The sequence below is a fragment of the Barbatula barbatula genome (assembly GCF_947034865.1).
Source record: "Barbatula barbatula genome assembly, chromosome: 6".
NCBI lineage: Eukaryota > Metazoa > Chordata > Actinopteri > Cypriniformes > Nemacheilidae > Barbatula > Barbatula barbatula.
The window spans coordinates 24,032,828-24,053,804 of record NC_136765.1 but is presented as its reverse complement, the minus strand read 5'-3'; the positions used below and the strand labels follow the sequence as shown (position 1 = coordinate 24,053,804).

The following is a 20,977-nucleotide window of genomic DNA, read 5'->3' as shown; positions in this document are numbered from 1 at the left end:
TTCGTCTCGTTGAAGAGGGATGTGCTGTAGTTGATGAGATTTCTGTCTGATGGATAGACAAGCATCATTTACTTTGTCTTCAGCAAAACTGGTTTGGACTTATTAAGTGTAATAATTTGAGTTACGTAGCTAGAGATGCGGCAGATATTTATCTGCAGATTTTGGGAAAAATTACAACAATATACAGATCGGTTATAGCCAGGAGCGGTTCTGGTGTGAGTGGATATCTAGGGCTTAGCCCAGAGACAAATGTATGCGTTTGAAAAACGCAAGCCACGCCGAAGCCAAGTCTCGCCAAAGTGCTCGGGAGCTAGCGCTGTCTGCCATTGCGAAGCTACTATAAGACGAGTTTTCCGTGACTATTCCTGCAAAGAAATACATTTATTTTCAGCACAAATACGCCTGGAAATACGCCACGTCTACATTTATAAATTACAAACTTGCACATACGAAAGACGCAAAATATGAATATCTGAAAACGTCTTAATGCGTTTGCATTAGTAAATTTACTAAACTATTTATAAATCGAGCACAGATAGAGGTGGTGTTTAGGTACTGTAACATAGGACAAGCAATGGATTATTGGTTTAATTTTAAGTTGACGTGCTGTGATTGTAGCTTTAATAAGAAAATGATCCCTGGTTGCTTTCAGGAACTGAGTTTGGTGTTTCGCATCATTTTAGCCTAGATTTTTTCAAGTAAAAATAAACATCACTTCAGCGGTTTAAGAGATACATGTTCTGCTCCTCAAATAGAGACAGATCTTTATTTACAGTCTCTCGAGTGAGGCAGGTAGAATTCGTGTCCGTTCGGTTGGGGATTCCTTTAAGACTCCAATAAAACCCTGAAATATGCTTAAAAGAGAGATAGCGAGCGGCTTCGTTATGAGTAACAGATATGGTCAGCCTTTAAAATGTCATCATAAAAATGTCCATCTTCCACTGAATAAAAAACATGAAGTTCTTTATGTCCTGGGGGGCAGTCGAGTGGTCTAAAATTAGACACTATTGTATCTTAACCTTCAGTGGTCAGACAGTTCAGAGTAGTTGGCTGCCAATTTCAATTCTTTCATTAATAACTGTCTTCTCTGTAATAGTGTGCCTCGGTGATATTAAAACCCGAGGGCTGGACACTTCATGTCAGGGAGAGGAGATGATACGAGAACCGCTTGCCAGCTTTAGTCATTGGATAACAACCATTTTTACTCTATAAATATCTCTCTAAATCTTGATAAATATAGATTACAGATATTGCATTAAATGATGATGTTTTCTATCTATGATAGCTGGTAAGACAAATACATCAACCAAAGGAATAAAAACTGCCATGATTGATTCGCTCTCATGTCATTCAGAGCCCGAGCCATTTTTTATGTGGAACACAAAAGAAGATATGTTGAGAAATGTATCAAAGTGGTTTTGTGTCCATACAATGGACGTCAATGGGAAAATGTTGTTTGGTTACCAGTTCTCCAAAAGAAATTCATGACGTGAGGGTGGGTAAATGATAAAAGAATGATGCTTGAACCCTTGCGCTTCAGTGTGTTTTTTTATCTTATAGTTGCCCTTTGGGTAAAGACAGGGAGAGAAAAACGTTCAGAGTCATTTCAGACAGTTCTTGCAGCCCATCCTGAAACAGCTACAACTCCAAGCCACGTTCCTATTAAAGACGTTCCACCGGAGAATTAGACTAAATGGAAATCAGACTGAATCGCTGCGGCAGCGTTTGAGTCCCAGTCCATCTCCGTGTCTCCGTGGCACCTCTGATCAGCCCGTCTCAGCATGTGGCCCCGGGGCCTCATCCTCAGGGTCCCGTCCGACTGATTGAATGTGACGGCGCAGATATAATATCAATACTTTCTCCATGATTAGGAATAAGAAACTCCTGGTCTTTGGCAAGTGCTAACCACATTAAGGCAGTTCTGGGACGAGCAAGCGCAGAGTTAGCGTCTCATCAGCTAGTAATGGGGAGCAGTCAGGTGACAGACTTGTTCATTACACACACAATCGACTGGCCGCACGCACACGCAGACTGGTATTTTTCATTATATGTCCATCGCGCTCGCTTTCATTTACAGGCACTAATGAGAAAATGTCTTCAATGATAGGGCTCGCCTGCCGTTTGTTTGCTTTAGCGCGGTAAAGAGGACGCCTGCCGTTCGTAAGACATTAGTCTCATTTTGAAAACACTGTCAGGTTTTTTTCTGTTAAAGGGAAAAATAATTAAAAATAAGCATCCTTTAACAAAGGGTTATATTGGAGGAAGGTCACTGACAATCTGACTGGAATATATTCGGTAATAGTAATTTAGATGTGTTTGGAAAAGGACAAACAGTATACGAAGCAGGATGATATCAGTGATGTCAGTGGTGACAGGTGAATTCCATCTCAGGTTTTTCTTCAGCTTTGGACATGGGATTTGACTTTTTTAGGCAGATAATTTTATTTAAACTAAATTGACATGTTTTACTGTGCCTTGATCATTTGTTTTCATGTAGCCAATTTATTGATTTGTTTTGCTTTTCAAATGCCTGCTTATTTATAAAATGTATTGTTTTGACCTTGTCCTAGACCCAAGGATTATAATCTTTTTAATTGATATCTTTTGATTTATTTATACTTTGAGACAAGGTGATACTGTGACAAAGGATACATTTGATTTTCACTACATAATGTAAAGCTAAATTGTTAGCATTGTTAAAACAAAATGAAACGAAGTGCATAGTTTTGAATACAGAAGAAGTGCGTCTTGAGTTGTTAGCGTACAACTTCAAGTAGAGAGTGAAGAAAATAGTTTATTTCTTAAACATGAAGGTTGTTTATCTTTGATTTTAATTTCTGCGTGTCAGGATCGAAACAGCTGAGACGATGAGGAAGACATTGCACCTGACAGACATTGATGGAAACCCGAGGCAGTCTGAGCCCGGGGAGCGCGCGCGAGAACAAACGGCCGACATGAATTCGTTATACTCATTTGCGATAACAAGTGCTCGTGGCTTTAATTGACTTAATCAACAAATAGAATTAATCAGAGCTTTCTAATTAATGGTAATTGATTGAATATCCAGTGGGTCACCGTCAGCGGCGGATTCCCGTGTCCTTCCCGTCACTGTAGGGGATTTGGGCTCCTCTCCTCAATCTTGCTGAGATTAATTGAAAATGTTAAAATTGCAGCGGCTGTAAAGAGCGAGATGAAGTGTGCGCTCGCTTTCCCACGGGAGAGGAGGAAACAAATATCTGTAAAACCAAAGTGCGGCACCGGCGTCGTGATTTTTTTAATCCTCGCGAATGCGCATCAGCAGCGGCACGCGTGTCACTTAAACTCTTAAAAAATGTCAGAATATCGCAAGGCTTAGATTTTAATGAAATTAAGTGGGAGGGAGAGACGGGGAATGGGAGTTTGGAGGCTTTAGGCCGTGTCTGGTGCGGTCTGTTCTCATTTTGTGCTGAATAAAGAGATAAGCAGTTTTTGGTGAAACACTCTTGGGAGGTCTGCGTGTAATACACATGCATCTTCACAGCTCGCCTCTCCGCCTCAGGTGTGATTACAGACTCTGATAGCGAGAGACCTGTAGATTAATACTGTACAGCAGATGGATTTAGCTCCACGATAACAGTCGGGGAGCGCGATGAGCGAGAATAGTCATCTCGGGCGTTCGGGAGATTGTGTTAGCGCACAGGCGCGCCGCGAGACAGCTGATCCTCTGATAGCTTTATTAAAAAGCACCTGATAGATGATCAGGTCGTCTCTTCTGAAGATCTCCACCGTGATGGACACAGGAGGGGTGGCTATTGATGTTTTGTTTCTGTCAGTCTTTCTCAATATACTGCCAGAGGACATTTTTATTGAGAGGTGCTCTTTCATAGCTCAATGGACTTCTCAGTATGAGTCGGAGAGCCTTAAACATCTTGAGATGTGGGTTTGGCGGGTTGTTTTACATTTTCCAAAGCTTTACTACAAATGGTTAGGCTGTGGTTATATTATGGCGAAATCAAGTTTAATTTGTAGATAATGTGGGATAACTATAGTAAGCATGCTTTTCTGTTTTGTTTTATTCTTTGGCAGGTTGACTGCCGTTTGTGTTATCATAGTTTTACTAAAGATATCATGAATAAGCGTTGTTACTCCAGCAGATGTTTAACTATCCATATTTATAATTGTTTTATTTAATAATTTACTAAAAATGTATTCTTTATTCATCACTAATGTTTTATTTTTGTTTATATATTTATTTTTGTTTTATTAAATACAAATTGTCAGTCTGATATTATTATTATTAATAACATAAATGTTTATTAATTTAGTGTATTAATACAATTTTCTATAATATTATTAATATTAATACAATTTTCAACATCTCCAGTCCATTAAAACGTCTTGATCATTGCCCTGATATTGAAAATTAGATATTTTTATTGTTTTAACTATTTCCTTAAAGCCATTTTGAATTTAGTGTAGCTCAACTATATTGCACATCAGAACTATATTCTTTGGTTTTATCCATTGTGTTCAATTATTAAGGGTTTTTTCGCTTTGTGTTATTAATATGTATTCTCCTGTTTAACAAGAAGTCATGACTTGACAACATCATGTTTCTCGTCACCTTTGTGTGCATATATTAATGTAAATATCAATATACTTGGAGATTATTTACTCATAGGAATGCCAATAATTGTGACCAGGGTGTATAAGAAAAAAAAATCTTGATGTTATATTCCCCCCACTTTAAATTGTTTTACTTGAATGAAATGTTGGAATATTGTAGATTTTATGAATAATAGATCAAAGGCAGAAACAATGCAGATTTATTTTTACAGCCTTCTTTGCTCATATTTACCAAGGGTGCCAATATTGGTACTTCGAAATGCCCGACTTTGGTGTCTTGTGTTTTTTGAGACTTGAGCTTAGTCGGGTGTTTGTCTTAATACATTGAGATGCAGGAGACTTGAGAAAACCCCAATTGCGCTTTATCTTATTGCTGACTCTGAGTAACAATCGTGCTTTTTAAGATATGTGATTTTCTTTTTCTATCACAATATCCGTAGAACCGGGCTTGTGTCTCTGACATGGACTCAATGTGTAGACTCACATACAGCACTGGCTTTTTGGAAACGTTTAAGCAAATATTGGCGCACCGTACTCCACTTTGTCAATATGTCGAGATTTAATGGCAGAGAAATCCGATACGAGACCCAGCAATGCAAAAATAATGAAGCATCATTTGGATGTTAAAATGCTTTAAAGGGGAAAGTTTAGACAAAAATATTTGTATTTTTTTATTCACTCTCATGTCATTCCAAACCTTTTTGACTTTCTTTCGTCTGCAGGACACAAAATAGGACGTGAAAACCACATTCACCGCCTTTGACTTCCATTGTATGGACACAAAACCACTGACTTCTTTTGGCTTCTACAGAAGAAATACATGATACCGAATCAATGCTGATTTAAGCCGTGTCAATGTAAAATTAACAAACACTTTTAACAAAGCAAGTTACTACATTCACCAGTTGCAAAACCCTGTGTGCTCGTGGGTAAAGAAGAAGCTCATCTGAGCGTCAGGTTTCCATCACACGTTTCTACCCGTCAAAGCTGGAGCTCTCAGGGTAGATGACTCTATCAGTGAAGTACAATCCTCTGGCACGACGCCATCGCACTTTACACTCTCATTACCTGTTTAAAAGACACAAGAGACGGGAATATGCTAAAACAGAGGAGAAGAGCACTCCAGGAAAAATAAAATCCAATTTAAATGTAATGGTGTTTAATATTTATTGAAAAATGTACGGAAAATGTAAGGCAATGCTTTTCGGGGATGGCGGGATTTACATAATACAGAATGTTTTCGTCCCGTACACGCGCTCGTCTATTTGCGAAGCTGCCGCTGCATATTTTAAACTGGGTTTTGGTTCAGGTGAGAGACCATCACAAAACACAGCGGCGTGTTTCTCTTTAGGACACTGTTTATGCTCTGGCGATTTCATTAAACCAGTGTCATAGCTGGACTCGATTCGGCCTTTTAATATTTCATTCTGCGGTGTTTATGGGTGGAGGGGATGGTGATGTACATGCTCCTGACAGACACAGTTGGTGAGGAGACCTTATCAAGCGCACAGGAGTGTTTCTGGCTTTCTCTGTCTCTCTCTCTCTCTGTCATTTCACTAAAACACTCCAGAACAGGATCTCAAATACGATATGATGATATTAAGTCAAAGTAAAAGCCATGTTGTATCCGTGGCTCAAGACAATGGCTAAAGTTCGCAGCACTTCTTTCTTAATTTCTTTTGTTGTGGTCTGGCCTACTTTTCACTGTTTCTTCGCGGCTAAAAGCATCGAGAAGTCTGATACTGTACATTTTCAATGCTGCAATCCAAAACTTGCTTTAAAAAGTAAATACACAAGAAAAAGGGTTAAGCTATCACTAAAGTTGATTACAAAAAAGTAAATAAATTAGTGTTCTTATGTTTTAATTTGACAGATTTTTTGTCAGACAATTACTTTAAATATAAATATATACTTTGGGGGATGTATATATATTTATCAGCGTTTTATTTTAGAATTGACATCATTGTCTTTTGATGAAACTGGTTTGTATAAATACTTAAATAAATAAGAATCTAATTATTTTAAATAATACCTCAAATCGCTTTTAAGTAGTAAAATAGCTTCATTTTGTTAGTACGTTTTGTTTGTGTTTCTGAAAGGGATTGTTCAACCAAAAATAAAAAGTCTTTCATTATTACCGCATGTCATTCCAAACCTGTGTGACCGCTGTCTGGACACAAACCACATTTTGTTAAATGTCTCCGTTTGCATTACACAAAAGAAAGAGTCATATACGGGTTGTGAATGACATGAGGGTGAACTTTCCTATTAAGCTTCTTCAAAGCTCTCTTCGGCCCTTGGCTTAATTTGATAGTAACTATGTGTAATAACACATTATCTGAGAGAACTGATGTGGCCCTGTCTCCTCAGGCTCTGTGTATGGAGGTGCGGGGCAGACGGAGGGGTGTTTCCTCCGTGTTAAGGCTCTGTCAGAAGCTTCTGGACGGGCCCGAGCGTCAGAGCTCAGAGTCACATCGACAGTCCCTGCAGCTGCTGCAGGTGAATCTGGAGAGACGCTGGGAAGCTATCGTCATGCAGGTGCTACAGTGGCAGACCAGACTCCAGCGCTCTCTGGGCAGAGACCAGGTCACGTATGCTTTGTGCTATAGTTTTAAACACTTTGCATGATCGAGGTGGTGCTGGTCCTGGTTTTGCGGTTTTAAGATTTTGGCTATTTGTAGTCATGACGTCAAATGAGAAAAAGCCTTAAGTTTTGTGTGCTAAGAAGTGAAGTGCAGGAGTGACAAAGGTGGGCTGTTTTTAGAAATAGTTTTGTGTTTAAAATGTTGTTTTCCCATGACCTCCCTATGCTGTAAGCTTCACTCGTAATCTAGTGAGGGAACTATTTTGAATTTGTAACTTTTAAGAATATTTATTTTTGTAAACGTGACAGTCCAATGGAATATTGAGTCAAGGAGGTGATGATACATTTTGTGGCTGAGTTTCACATTTATAACAGGTATCAAGTTAAATGCTGCATGCTGGGATATATAGTACAGCGGCTCCTCAAATGTTTTCATTGTATGGCCCCCTTTGTGTAGAGTGCATTGCTTCGCAGACCCCAAATAAAGACTTAGAATCCTAAACTTGGATTATTATTATTTTAATTCAACCAAAAAAACGTTCAGTTATACAATGATAGAACATAATTATTCGGGTTGGTGGTTTTATTTTTCCGATGTTTGATTGCTTAAGATTCATGATAAATGTCCAAATTTCATAAAATACCACAAAATCTGTGCCCCACCGGATCCATCTTGGGCCCCCAGTTTGAGAACCACTGATATAGTACACCACCTGTTAAAATCTCCATTCATTGTAATATATTCATCAACTTATCAGAACAACGAAATAACACAAACGCATCCATGACTGCCACTCCAGATAAAACACTTTCATTTTTTCTGAGCTGTATTTAATATAACCCACCGTATGGTAAGGAAGCTGTCTAAGACAATTTTTTAAGCAGAAATACTCACTTCTGGTACTAAAGTGCTGAAACCGAGCAGTAAGAATGATGTATAAGGCAGAGAAAATGGCCACATATTAGTCTTGAATACACAGAGAGAAGGAACTGTGTCTAGATTCACTCCCCATATACTCACTATAGTGTGAACTCAATCGATTGCAGAGGTTGCCAGAAATAACAGACTGTTCCTAATATATTGAGTGACCCGCAAATAATGGCACGATCCCACATTTTTCTATCCTGCACTTAAACAAAAGGAAATCGTTTTTTTAAAGGCTTTTTATCACATATACTCAACGCACCATGTACATATGGCTTGTTTATAAAAGATTTAAAACAGAAGCATTAACTTGTCTCTTATTGTATGTGCGGGAGCGTTACAGTGCATGTTAACAGTGAAGCGGGTGCGAGGGCTAGACTTCGGCTTTTGTCATGTAGATGTTGTGCATTCCTGCATGGCAGCAGCAGGGCTCTGGGGAGGCGCGCAGAAAAGCCCGGCAACCTGTTTGTGAACGTCCACTCACTTACACGGGAAGACAAATTACTCGCCCCTCGCTCAGGCTGACCTTGCGGGCCTGAAGTGCAATTTCACTTTTCGCGGGCGCAGAGCAGAGGAAAAGAAAAATAATAGGGAGAGTTTGTTTTTGTAAATACAGTACACTTCGTGAAATGATAAAATAGCTGACTGTTGAATGCTTCAGGAGGCCTTGTTCACAACCAGTCCTGCGTTAGGAGTCGGAAATGGGTGCTTTATCTTTCACTTTTTTGTCAGGGTATCATGAATTGGGTTTGAAGGTCATTTAAGGTAACTAGCTTTCAAATACGTGTTGAACCAGAGAAAGAGTGGCTCAAAGAAAGAGACCCTTTGTGTTTAAGAGAGTAGCATTGGCTCCAGCCTAAAAATCTTCGTCGGTCTTACTTAACCTGCTATAATATAACAAATCTAATGGCATTCGATTAAGTCCATGTGATTAAAATGTTATGTGGTGCAAATGTTGAGCTGAGGTCGCTTACTGAAACTTTTTTTTATTGGATTAAACTGATTGATTGTTCTCACACTTGAGGTTTTTCATGCATTGGCGATCCGAGGCTGTGCATTAGTGCTTTCCACATCAGCAGAAAGAGAATTAACCGAAATCCAATAAAAATTCATTATATGAGATATACGACATACAAAGCAAGTGTTAGATTTGCCAGTTTATTAGATTAATGAGATAAGGAGGATCATATAAATAGACCCTTCTTGCATGAACAACAAGCAGAAAATTAGAGTAATTGTGTGCGGTACCGAAAGCTTACTTTAATCTCATTTAAAGTCTTAGCGGAGGCCAGTGGATTTCAGGGCTGTTATGAGAGTTTCTTTTGGCCCCTTACTAACATTGTTTTGTTTCCTCTGCAGGTCCCGGGAAACCTCATTGAACCTTCTCTCATGGACCTTCATGGCCTGGCGGAAGACTCCTGGGAATGGGATGAGATGGACATGACCATTGGCAATCTAGAGACGCAGGACTGTGAAGACAAGCCAAACACTGAATATGAATTGCACCTTAATTCCCTAAAGGAGCCTTTTAGTCCAACAAACGACACGCATCGCAAGGCAACCTTCAACACGATGGAGGACGAGAATGCATTCAAACCTCGTGTTTATCAAGTGTACAGCCTGCATAACGTGGAGCTCTACCATCAACCCCAATATAAACAAAGATCATCTTCAACCAAAGCCAAAGTTCAGCAGCCCCTGTCGAAGAGCCTGAGCATGGATTCCTCATTCTCCTCCAATGAATCCCTGCCTGATATCCTGGGAGAGCAGTTAAAGGGGAAGCACGAGCTGCTGTCGGAGTTGACCAGGAGATCTGAAAGCGAAAGTGGGATAGTCAGCGAGGGAGACACTGAGACCACGGGTAACTCTGAGGTTTGCCTGCTCTTCCAGAGTGAGGATTCGAAAGTGTGCGTTACTCTGACTCCACCCACCGTCGATGAAGGCCGAGTCTCAGATGAAGACATAGACAGAGTTTTGGAGCGTGCCAATAGGTGTGCAGAATATGGTGACAGTCTCACCATTGGAAACAGCGACCGGCGGATGCACGTCATGAAAAAGAAGAGGGAGGAGTGTAGAGAAAATAGGAGAAAACACTGCAAGGAACCATTGGAGATCTTCATCGATGACATGAACCCTAAAGTTAACCAAAGCACAAAAGTTGATGAAATGTTAACCACAGAGACGAGGCTTCATAAAGAATTCCCACAGTTATCCCAGGGGTCTTCACTCGACTCCCTTTATGCAGTAGGAGACTTATTTCCAACCAGCAAAGAGACACTAACTCGTAGCACATCCCTGGAAAGCTGGCTTGCTCCATGCAAGAGCACGGAGGACGGCGGTAGCAAGGAAAGCCTAAGAGACATTGGACCGGGCGTGGAGCCTACAGGAGAGCTCAGCAGAAGAACTCTGGAACTGTTGAAACGCCTTGAAAATATCCAAAGCCCTCTGGCTCAGAAGATGACGCGGAGCGTGTCTGACGTAACGCTCGAGAGCAGCTCACTGTGGCGTGGACCACGCTCCACTGGCGCGTCCTCCTCTATAAACGAGAGCTCTGCAGCCTCTCTCACAGAGCTGAGCAGCACTGAAGACTCATCGGTGGCATCCGAAGACCTGGCTGTGCAAATGAACCGCTGCGTGGACGCCGAATCGAATGCATCCTTCCAGAAGCATTGCCGCAGCCAGCAGCGAACCGAAGAGGGTGATGCGAGTGTCAGTATGGTCGTCAATGTGTCCTGCACCTCAGCCTGTACGGATGATGAGGAAGACAGCGACCTTCTCTCGAGTTCCACCCTGACACTTACTGAGGAAGAGCTCGGTATTAAAGATGATGACTCGAGTGTCATCTCTGAGGAAGAGTACATTGAAGGCCCCTTTGCTCTTGGGATGGACTATATAAAGGGCGAGTTTCAGAGCTGGATGAAACCCAGATCTCAGTGCAGAGAAAAGAATGAGGCTGATCTTGTGGATGAGTTGCAATGTGGCACCCTGTCTAGAGAAATCCTATCACCCATCAAATCCGGCAACGACAGGCAGTTTCTCAGCCGCTCAGCACTGAAAGTCTTAGAAGCTGATGCTAATGCTAAAAACGAGAGCCTAAATCAAAAGGGGGTGGACGGAAACCATAAGGATGCCACCAGAAACTACATCAGCCGTATTGTGGACGACATGGAGAACGGCAATGTCGAGAGCGCTCACAGCAAGCTAAAGGATGAAGATCTGAACGAAGAGTTGCTGAGAGAGGAGGGAAGTTTGCTTACTAGGAAGGGGGAGTCTTTTAAAGGCTGTTACGTTACGGATGCTGGAAATGTCCTCAGAAGTGATATGCTAACCGCCACGTCTCCGTCCTCGTGTGAACAACTGAGCTTGATCTCCAAAGAGTCATCACTAGAGGGGCAGCTGAAAGGCGAACTTCCCTGTCACAGCTCTCGTTGTCCTTCCCCCTCCATCTCACCAGTGAACGATTGCTCTGCAGCACACGCTCGACAGAAACAGCTCGCTGCCTTCCTGAACGACGTTCACGAGAACCATCAGGAATGCGCTTCGGATAGCTGCAGCCACTTCACGTCCAAGGAGGAGTTGAAAAGCGAAAACGTCCACGATTTTGTGATGGAGATCATCGACATGACATCTGTTGCCTTGAAAACCAAAGAGACACAGGCAGAGAAGCCCACGAAGGTTTCCAAACCAACATCTGTGTCTCAGATCAAAGAGAAAGTGCTCGAGCACTCCCACAGGCTCATCCACCTGCGCAAGGGCGACTTCTACTCCTATCTGTCGCTCTCCTCTCACGACAGCGATTGCGGAGAGGTCAGCACTTTCGCGGACGACAAGAGCACCACCCCGATCTTATCCGGCACACCAGATATACGTGACGAGGAGCCGCTCTTCGAGGCCTGCACGGAGGAGGTGTACCTTGGTCCTCCTCTCTGTTACAGCATGTCCATTAGCAAACGGCCCACGAGACACGCCGGTAAACTAATAGAGCCCCTCGGTCTCCAGAGCTCAGCACCTCACTCGGCCTGCGATGAATACCAAAAAGCACATGGTATTGCTGAAGAAAGTGTAGCTGGTAGCCAGCCGGAGTGCCATAATGAGGCTCCTTATCTTAATCCTTTACCATGTGAAACCCCGATAGATACTGTTGAATGTTTTGCAGATACTAAAATGCTTGAATCCAATTTTTCCCCTGTAATGACTAAGATAAGAGTCTCTTGCTCCACTACAAATCCTTTAAAAGAGGAAAGAGGCCTTTATATTAATCCCAAAATTAACTGTCCGCTGATAAGGAAAAGTGATAGCGATGAAAGGGCCGCCGCTTCACAGTCGACGACACTCAAGAATGTGGGGAAAGGCCGCAGCTCTGCGCCGGAAGTCAAGTCGACTCATAAACAGGTGCGTTTTGACGTGACGCCACTCTCTATCTGCTTGTAATGAGAGCGGTGTGCATTTCTGCCAAATTCATCTCGTTGACTAAATATTTTAGAGGCCTTGTTATTCATTTTCTTCCCATCCCTCCCCTTCGCTTTTCCCCTGAAGAACTAATGGAAGAAGGATTTGCGGGCGTAGATTTAAAATTTTCAGGTCTACAGAACAGAATAATCATAATCAGTCAGATTATATTATGATTCATAAGCAAGAACGCGGCTAGGATCATTACTTAATTTCATGACTGAATTAGCATGTATTTGTGTTCTCTTTAAGTCGTTTTCCATTCCGTATGCAAACTTCACTCTGCTTGATTCCGCCTCTGTCTGCAAATCCTGCGTTTGACCTTATATCGGACGAATTAAGTTCCTACTTTCCAGCTAATCATTGATAGAGAAAAACACGGCATTAATGGCTTTAGTCATCAGTCAGATTCCAGTGTTTTCCCTTGTAATGACATATTGATTTCTTCAAATAACTAGATATCTGTTTCATATGAAAACACAAGAGGGACTATTATCATCTTCATCATAACATCCACACCCCCCCCTCTCTGTTTTAGTTAGTTTAGCTCTCTGTTCTTTCTCTCTCTCTTTCTCTCTCTCTCTCTCTCTCTCTCTCTCAGTTCAATTCAAAATGTGCTTTACTTGCATGACAAGTGTTACAATGTATTTCCAAAGCATTTATATGTGTACAGTGTATCTAGATCTTCCTTCCTTTCCTCTTTCTTTTAGTCTGTTTATCTTTCTATTTTTTGTTCATCTCTCTCTCTTCTCTTTGTGTTTCTTTCTTTCTTTTTTCTTATTTTCTGTTAATCCCTTTATCTCGCTTTAACTTTTTGTCTCTTTCTCTCTCGTTTCCACTCTCTGATTTTTTAATGTCTCTTTATTTTTCAAGTTGTGTTTATTTGCTTTGCTAAAGCCCTCTCTGCTTAGATACGTAAAATATAAATAAATGAATAAAAATAGATACATTTAAAATATAAATGTAAAGTAAAATGATTTGAATTGTGCTGGGATTTCAGCTATTTGTATGTCGACCCCCCCCCCCCAAAGGAAAACGTGTAAATAATAATATTTGGTGATTCTGTGATCTGAAAAATATATTAAAGCATTTTGCAAAGTAGCAAACAAATTGCCAAGTAAACTAAGAAAGTTAAGTTTGTCCTATTTATAACAATATAGAAAATATTATAAAAGGAACATGATTTAATCTTTCTCTTTGTTTGTCTTTCTCTATGTTTCTCTCTCACAGCATGCAAGGTCAGAGAACATCAGCGATGTTGCGGTGGGCCGCAGGGCTCCACAGACAAATAGCTCATCTGCTGGAAGGGTTGGAGTCAGCAGTAGGCCTCAGGTCAAGGTAGGTGCTATAGGACTCGCTTCAACAAACACAAGCTCTCCCTCCCAGCCACTTCAAGCGCCCCTTCAAAAAACAGCTGCCGGCTCTTTTTTTTCACGTCAAGCGTTACATTGCAAACAACCTCATTTTTCCACCGCTCTCCGTTCCGCGAGTTAGCGTGAATTATTAGCGGCGCTCTTTGAAACAAGCCTGTTTTGTGTTTCCTATTGTTTGCGGGTTATGAAATTCGGCTTGATACAAACCCAAAGGCTTGCTTGGCGATGACGCAAAAGGCCGTTCGGGGCTCGGCGGTGGTATGGTTTAAATTATAGGACACTGTACTTTGTACGCCGATGACACAGTTACCAGTAAATTGGTTTGAAAGGAAGTCGTTATGTAACGCGGGCCGTACATCCAATGCACCCGGCCTTTGAATTGTCATTTCATTTTTCTGCGTTTCTCCCTTTCTTTTCTTTCTCGACGGAAGAACTGTGCCCTCATCAGAGCGCTGCTGAAATAATGAATGTGTGTTGGCCTGCAATCATTTCTCCTGATGAAAAGCATGTACAGCAGATGCTGCTCTCTTAATCTCTCACTAAAGTCCCGAGTGCAGAAACACACTGAAATCTGCCAGTTTCATACAACAAACTCCGGCTCAGACAAGAACGCTATGTAGGTAAACTGGTCCGTACATTGGAGTCAGAAAGTGTGAAACCACTAGCCAAAATTGTACCGCTATTTTAATAAGGATGAATTAGAAATGAATCCACCTTTTGCTTTAAAGACGAATTAGACGAGTTCAAATCTTGCGAAAATCCTGATGCTGATCGTGTGTTTCGGTGGAAGTAGGTCACAAATTCACATTTCATTTGTGACCAATGAAATGTGTCAAACGCTCAATATTTTCTATTCTTAATATTCTCAGATTTTGCACCCCACTGTATATCCGCAGAAAGAAAATGACTGGTTGTACCAGAACAATAGAAATTGTGTGTAATTACAGCAAACATCAATTATATAATGCTTATAGTGAAATGACACAAAGGAAAGGTCGTGTTGAATAATGTTGGTCATGTTTCAGCAGATGCCCGAGGCGTTAGGGAAACAGTAAACAGCAGAAAGCACAAACTATCAGTCTCTTACACTATCATAGCAAGCCTGTGGCTATTGAGGCCTCACAAGACACCGAGTGGACCGTGACCAAACACATACAATACCAATCAAATATATTGTTTTATAGGGAATTCGTGTCTTTATAGAGCGTCTGTGTCAATCTCAGACTTTGTTAGGAAATATCTGGGTCTCATTTCAACACCAAATAAAAATAAGAATAATAGGAGATTAAAGGATTTTTTGCAACATTTTAAATCATTTTTTCCCTTTAAATTAAGCATATACCCCATTTAAACTGGATGGAGCTTATTGTAAATTCAAGTATTTATTTTCTTTACATATAATATTCAAAAATGTTGTAACTTACAGGTGTGGGGTGAAATGTGACCAGGAAATATTCGTGTCTGGAAGCATTAATTCACATTTTAATTTACATTTTGTATCCAATTGTACTAGAAAGTACAATATGAGATGTTGTCCATCTTTTAAAGATATAGTTCACCCTCGTGTGGTTCAAAACCTGTGATGACTCTGTCTTGTGGGGAACACAAAGAAGTCAATCAGTGTTCGTACAATGTAGTCAATGGGGTCCGATGTTATTTGGTTACCGTCATTCTTCAAAATATCTTCTTTTGTGTTCTGCAGAAGATTGAAAGTCATACAGGTTGGGTGAGTAAACGATGACAGAATATTAAGTTGGTAGTTTTGCAGTGTCTATGTAGTCTGTGTTTGCAGAGACTGCAGCCTAACTATACAAATCTGATGTTTTTTTCTTGCAGAAAATCTCTGGAAGTCTAGCCACGTCTGTGTGTAAACCCTAACTGATCTTGTTGGGGCTATCTGAAGGCTTACACACCTGCATTGTGATTTTGGGGTCTGGAAGAAAATCCACACCTACTTGGATATTAGTGCATGGGCCGCTAGTCTGGCACTTTAGAGACCTGAGTTCTTCATCCTCGCTCTCTCCTCCTCCTCCTTGCTGCTTTGCTATTTAGCCCTGACCTTTGATCCCCGCTGACGTAAGCGTGAGTGACCCGCCACTCGAAGCTCTGCCCTGGACTGAGCTACCTCACCGGTCTTCCACCATACATACTCCTGTCTGACACTTAAACACTCTTGTGTATAAAAAAATATTTCATTATATGATGGTACTCTATCTGATCAGCCGGCTACTGTTGGCACAATGTTTGCATCCTCAGGGTCAAAGCTGAGGTGTGTTATTTGAGGGTTTCCCTAAGCGCTTTGAAGTTTTTAGTGAATCCTAGATTTGGACGTGTTGCGTTCTCCATATGGTTAAATCACTTATGTGGAGGTCACCAAAACTATCTTCACGTTCCTCTGGGATAGGACCGGGCGGAGCGTCGCCGTTTCTATGCAACACGACGATTGTGTGATGTTGTGTGGCACGTGATCTTCGGCAGTGTCAGTGTGATGCTGTTTTTTACTCCCTGAGAACAATGAAATGTATAAACGTAACATTTTGTGCCTTGCAGTTATTATACGTGTATATTTTATTAAACACTGCTTTTCCCTGTCGTGTGTCGGGTAACCGGTGAGAAAGCGGATGTCGGCGAGGCTGATGTTGACGAATGAACATCTGTAAATATGTGTACGTACGTTTGAACGCTGGTGTATAATGATGTCATAATAACTTCATGTTAGTGTTTGTGTAAAGTGACGTAGATTAAATAGTGTACTGTAAGGCTGCATGGTTAACTATGTACGAGAACACTTCCACAAATAAACCAGATTTAATGAAGTGCCCATGTTGCATTTTTGCGCTTATAGATGTTTTTTTTAAACACGTTTTTCATCAAATAAATCTGAGTACAGTTTGTAATAGCGTGTTTTTACAGCAGACTGAGTGTGTTTGCGTGTGAACAGAAAGAGGAAGTCATGACATCAACTAAAAAGGAATGTTGCGAATGTTTTTTAAAGTGCAGCTATGGATTGGTAACAAAAAGCAAACTTATCAATTTACTATGTTTTTATGATGCCGCAAGAATGATATAGTATTTGTGTTGCACACTGTTCAACGCTACCTTTCGCTACCAACACCCTGCTGTTGCTATGGTTACCTGTCTCCATTTGTCACCAAGTGAAAGTATGCATTTAAAGTGCCCGTGAACCGGTAGTTGCGATCGTTTTTACTTCCGTATTCCGACACATTTCCAAGTGAAAATGAATTTCACAGGAGAAAATAGGATGTGGAAAAACAGCTGTTGCATTGATTTTGAAATGAAACTGGCAGCAGACTGACGGTTGAAGGGGAGGAGTTAACGGATGCTCCAGCCGAGCCATCTTGTTTACGTCATTAGTAAGCCTGCGTCCTTGTGCACTCCAGAGGTATCATCCTCTGAAGGTGGCGGTATACAGAGGATTCTGAATTTAGAATTAAACCAGACGTCCTTCATAGGACATACTGGCAGAAAAGGAAACAGGAAGTACCACATGATTTAAAGAGGTAAAAAATTGCTTAGTTTCTACCCTAAACAATACCAAAAGTGCCTTACTGTTTTAAAACGCTTAAAACCCCTTAACCTATGTACTGCATTTGCCTGCTGAGATTAAAAAAACGTGACACAAATTGTAAACCGTTCACCACATATTTGATTGAATGTGCAGCTGCTGCCGTTAATTCAAATAAAAGACGTTGGCCGACGCAAAGAATTGTGGGATCTCTAGCAACGAAGGATACACCGCATGTGTTCTCCGAATTCTTGTGAAAGTAGGTCGCGTTAGAAGGGTGCGTGCGGAGTATCCTTAGTGCTTGAATGAAACAAGATTGCCTCGATGACCTAGCAGGCTTCAAATGAGACCTCCGGAGGACGCAGCCTTCCGAAACGAGACACAGTAATGGATCGTCATTTTCAGGGCGGGAAGGAAAATTACCCACATTGATAAGCTACTTACCATAAAGCTGCCATATTTCATGAAAAAAGAAGAATCGTCATTTTCAATTTCACTGGGACTTTATGCAAATTTACAATCCATCATATTAGCTTGAACATTGTCATAACATGTAGAATTAAACGGGTTGAGAATGTTTACCTCACGACGTTTTGTTTTCTTGGTTGTTCCATCGTGTCTGCACCTGGTAAGTTTTATATGTAGAAGTTTTCAAATAACACTTTCACCACAGCGATGTGCTGTAGATTACACGGTGTTCTTAAAGCTGAGGCCCGAGCACCCACGCAGGCGTCAAGCGGTTATTTTTGTGACTAATATGCTGTTTACAGGAAGTCCTGATGACTCTGAAGATTGCGTGATGGGCCCTCAGAGATTCAGATATACAGTGGCATCGGAACCTCTGGAACTCATCGACAGCCAATCAAGCGCTCTGCTGATTGCGGCGTCGCGCTCTGATGATAAGCTCTCTGCCGTAATCGCCCATCGGCCCCTGCAGGAGATGCGTGTTTGTTGATGATGAGTGCGCGCGCCTGCACCGGAACCAACTCAGACGGTGGCATTGAACGTTTGCTTTCTTATGAAATTGAGGACAGTGTTTGTGGATGTGAGTTATATCACTGGCCAACTCGCCCTGTTTATAATGTCATGATTACCTTATTTATGGCTTGTGAGGAAACATCACTTATTTTGTAATATAACACAGCTTGCACGGCTGAATAAACAACAACAGAACCCTTCCTGAAACGCAATAGAAAATTCAAGGGTTGAGAACTTACGTAAGGGTCTCTACTGGTATGTGATCTTAGTGTAATAGTGTCCGAAACACACTACAAAAAATGTAATGGCTAGCGGTGTTTTAATGGAAACCATTCGAATTTATGTTTTTTTAGCAGGGTCTGCATCAGAATATTGCCTTTTGCACGATAAATGATTGGTCGTATCGGTATTTTAATCTTATCGGGCGATAATAAAATTTAGGCCGATATATCATAGCCGATAAATCATGAATCATTTCCTCCAGTTAAACTTCTTCAGCTGCTTACAGTTAAAATACAGTACAGTACTGTCTTTCTGTCGTGATCATTCACTTACTGATATGAGCAGAACATTGTTGGTAAATTATGTAGATAAAGTATTTATAAATGTGTAAATTATAGGAACAAAAGCATATTGTTTGAATCAGACTGCTGTCTGAATGCCTTCTCTCTTGAAAATCTATCATTTGTTTATTAAATAAAAAATATACCCGAAAAGTTTGAAGCATAAAGAATCCTAAAGTAGGTTAGGCACATGATTTTAAGGGGAAAGAATGGAACTAAGGGTTACCTTGTTTTCTGCAGTGAATGTTTTCAAATAAAAGCAGTTGTCCACTTTTTGCCTTTATTTTTTTGCAACGATATGTACATTTTGGCCGATAACGATAACCGATACTTCTTTAACATAACAACCGATATATTGGCCGATATACAATATGTAAACATTAAAATAAAATTCCATATTGTATATCGGCCAATATATCGGTTGTTATGTTAAAGAAGTATCGGTTATCGTTATCGGCCAAAATGTACATATCGGTGCATCCCTACTTTCAATTGTTTTATAGTATGCGCCGACGTGTTTAACAAATGGACTTGACAATGGTTGCCTTGCCAAAGTTGCAAATATTCTAAACTTTAAATTGTATAAAAATCATCTGCTTGTCATTTTGGGGCGTTTCAACATTTCAGAGTTTTGTTAAGGAATATAAATGAATGGAAATGAACAATACCACAAACCACACGTAAATAATGACAACAATGCTCTTTTATCTCACAGTAAAAACTCTATGGAGCCATATTAAATCCAAGTTGTGATAATGTTTAAAATAAGGTTTTGGCACTGAAAGATGGCATTGATAAATCGGGATGGAAATGAATTCTTACACTGTCTTCCAAATATTGCATGGTGAGCAAATTATTCCTCTTTTCGCAATTAACAGGACATTTTTCTATGAAATGAAAATGGCTTTAGAGGTAGTAAAGGTCATGTGTATCGAAGCATGGTGGCTTTGCAATTACAGCCGGCCGGAATGTTGATTTGGAGGCTTTTGCGCGGGCATAGATGGAAAAATTAATAAGTGGAAGTCTCTTTGTTGAAAAGATCGCTGTTGATTATATGACATTATGTGACAAAGACGACAAGTTGTGGGCGATTTCCCCCCTCACCAGTTTAAGTGAGATTAAAGAGTCATGAGTGTGACCTTCAAAATGTCAGAAGTGCCTTTTAGTTTGGACACTAACAGAAGTCTTTGACATGTGTTAACAATTTCACTTTTGATGTAAAATATATAAAGACGCACGTGCTGTCTATTCTGATGTATTCGAAATTTAGCCATTTAGATTAAACCGATGATGTTCTCTTGGTCTTTCTTTAACATTTTGTGTATTTGTTAAACCATGTCTGTAAACATGTCTGAATCACATCTGCACTGTCATCAGGCGCATCTGCTGTGAAGATACAACATTAAACGTGGCATGTCACCATAACGCAGAGTTATATATCAAGAGACACTTGACAGAATGTCTATATATCACTAGCGTTTATGTTTCAGAGTAATCATGGGCTTTTGAAAGACAGCGGGGGAAAGCATTCAACGCTGTCCAGTGAAACACTGACAACTACTCACATCTCTTCTGCCAATATAAACACATTTAATGTTTGATATTGCTGTTTTTGGCTAGAAAGCAAGAAAGAAATGGGTCTTATAAGAACCTTATGTTTCCTCGGACACGTGCCTGGCCCTAAGTTAACTTCCGGTCTGTGTTTCTTAACCGGTCTTGCTAGTGGCTAATAGTATAACTATTTATATTTTAATCGATTTATAATAACATTTCATTGTATATTAAATGTATTAAGTAAAAAATGTGTTGAATTTTATTGTATGTTAATTTGATTCAATGAAGAACCTTTTTTCACTTTTTTTTCACATGGTGACAAAACCCCACTGTGGGTATTCGGTTTAAAAAGGTTATAAAGATTAAAATAATTTTTTTAAGAACCACACGTGTCAAGAAATAACTTTTTAGTTGTATGAT

The 20,977-nt window shown here is 40.4% G+C and overlaps 1 protein-coding gene across 1 annotated transcript in view; it reads left to right on the top strand.

Moving 5' to 3' along the window:
- Positions 1 to 16,756, top strand: part of akap6 (A kinase (PRKA) anchor protein 6) — a 121,803-nt gene extending 105,047 nt beyond the window's left edge. The window contains exons 12-15 of the mRNA XM_079457969.1: positions 6,976 to 7,191; positions 9,474 to 12,506; positions 13,794 to 13,901; positions 15,773 to 16,756. Of these exons, the coding sequence (XP_079314095.1) occupies positions 6,976 to 7,191; positions 9,474 to 12,506; positions 13,794 to 13,901; positions 15,773 to 15,814 (3,399 nt within the window). The 3' untranslated portion in view covers positions 15,815 to 16,756. The remainder of the gene's footprint in view (positions 1 to 6,975; positions 7,192 to 9,473; positions 12,507 to 13,793; positions 13,902 to 15,772) is intronic.
- The last annotated feature ends 4,221 nt before the right edge of the window (positions 16,757 to 20,977 follow it).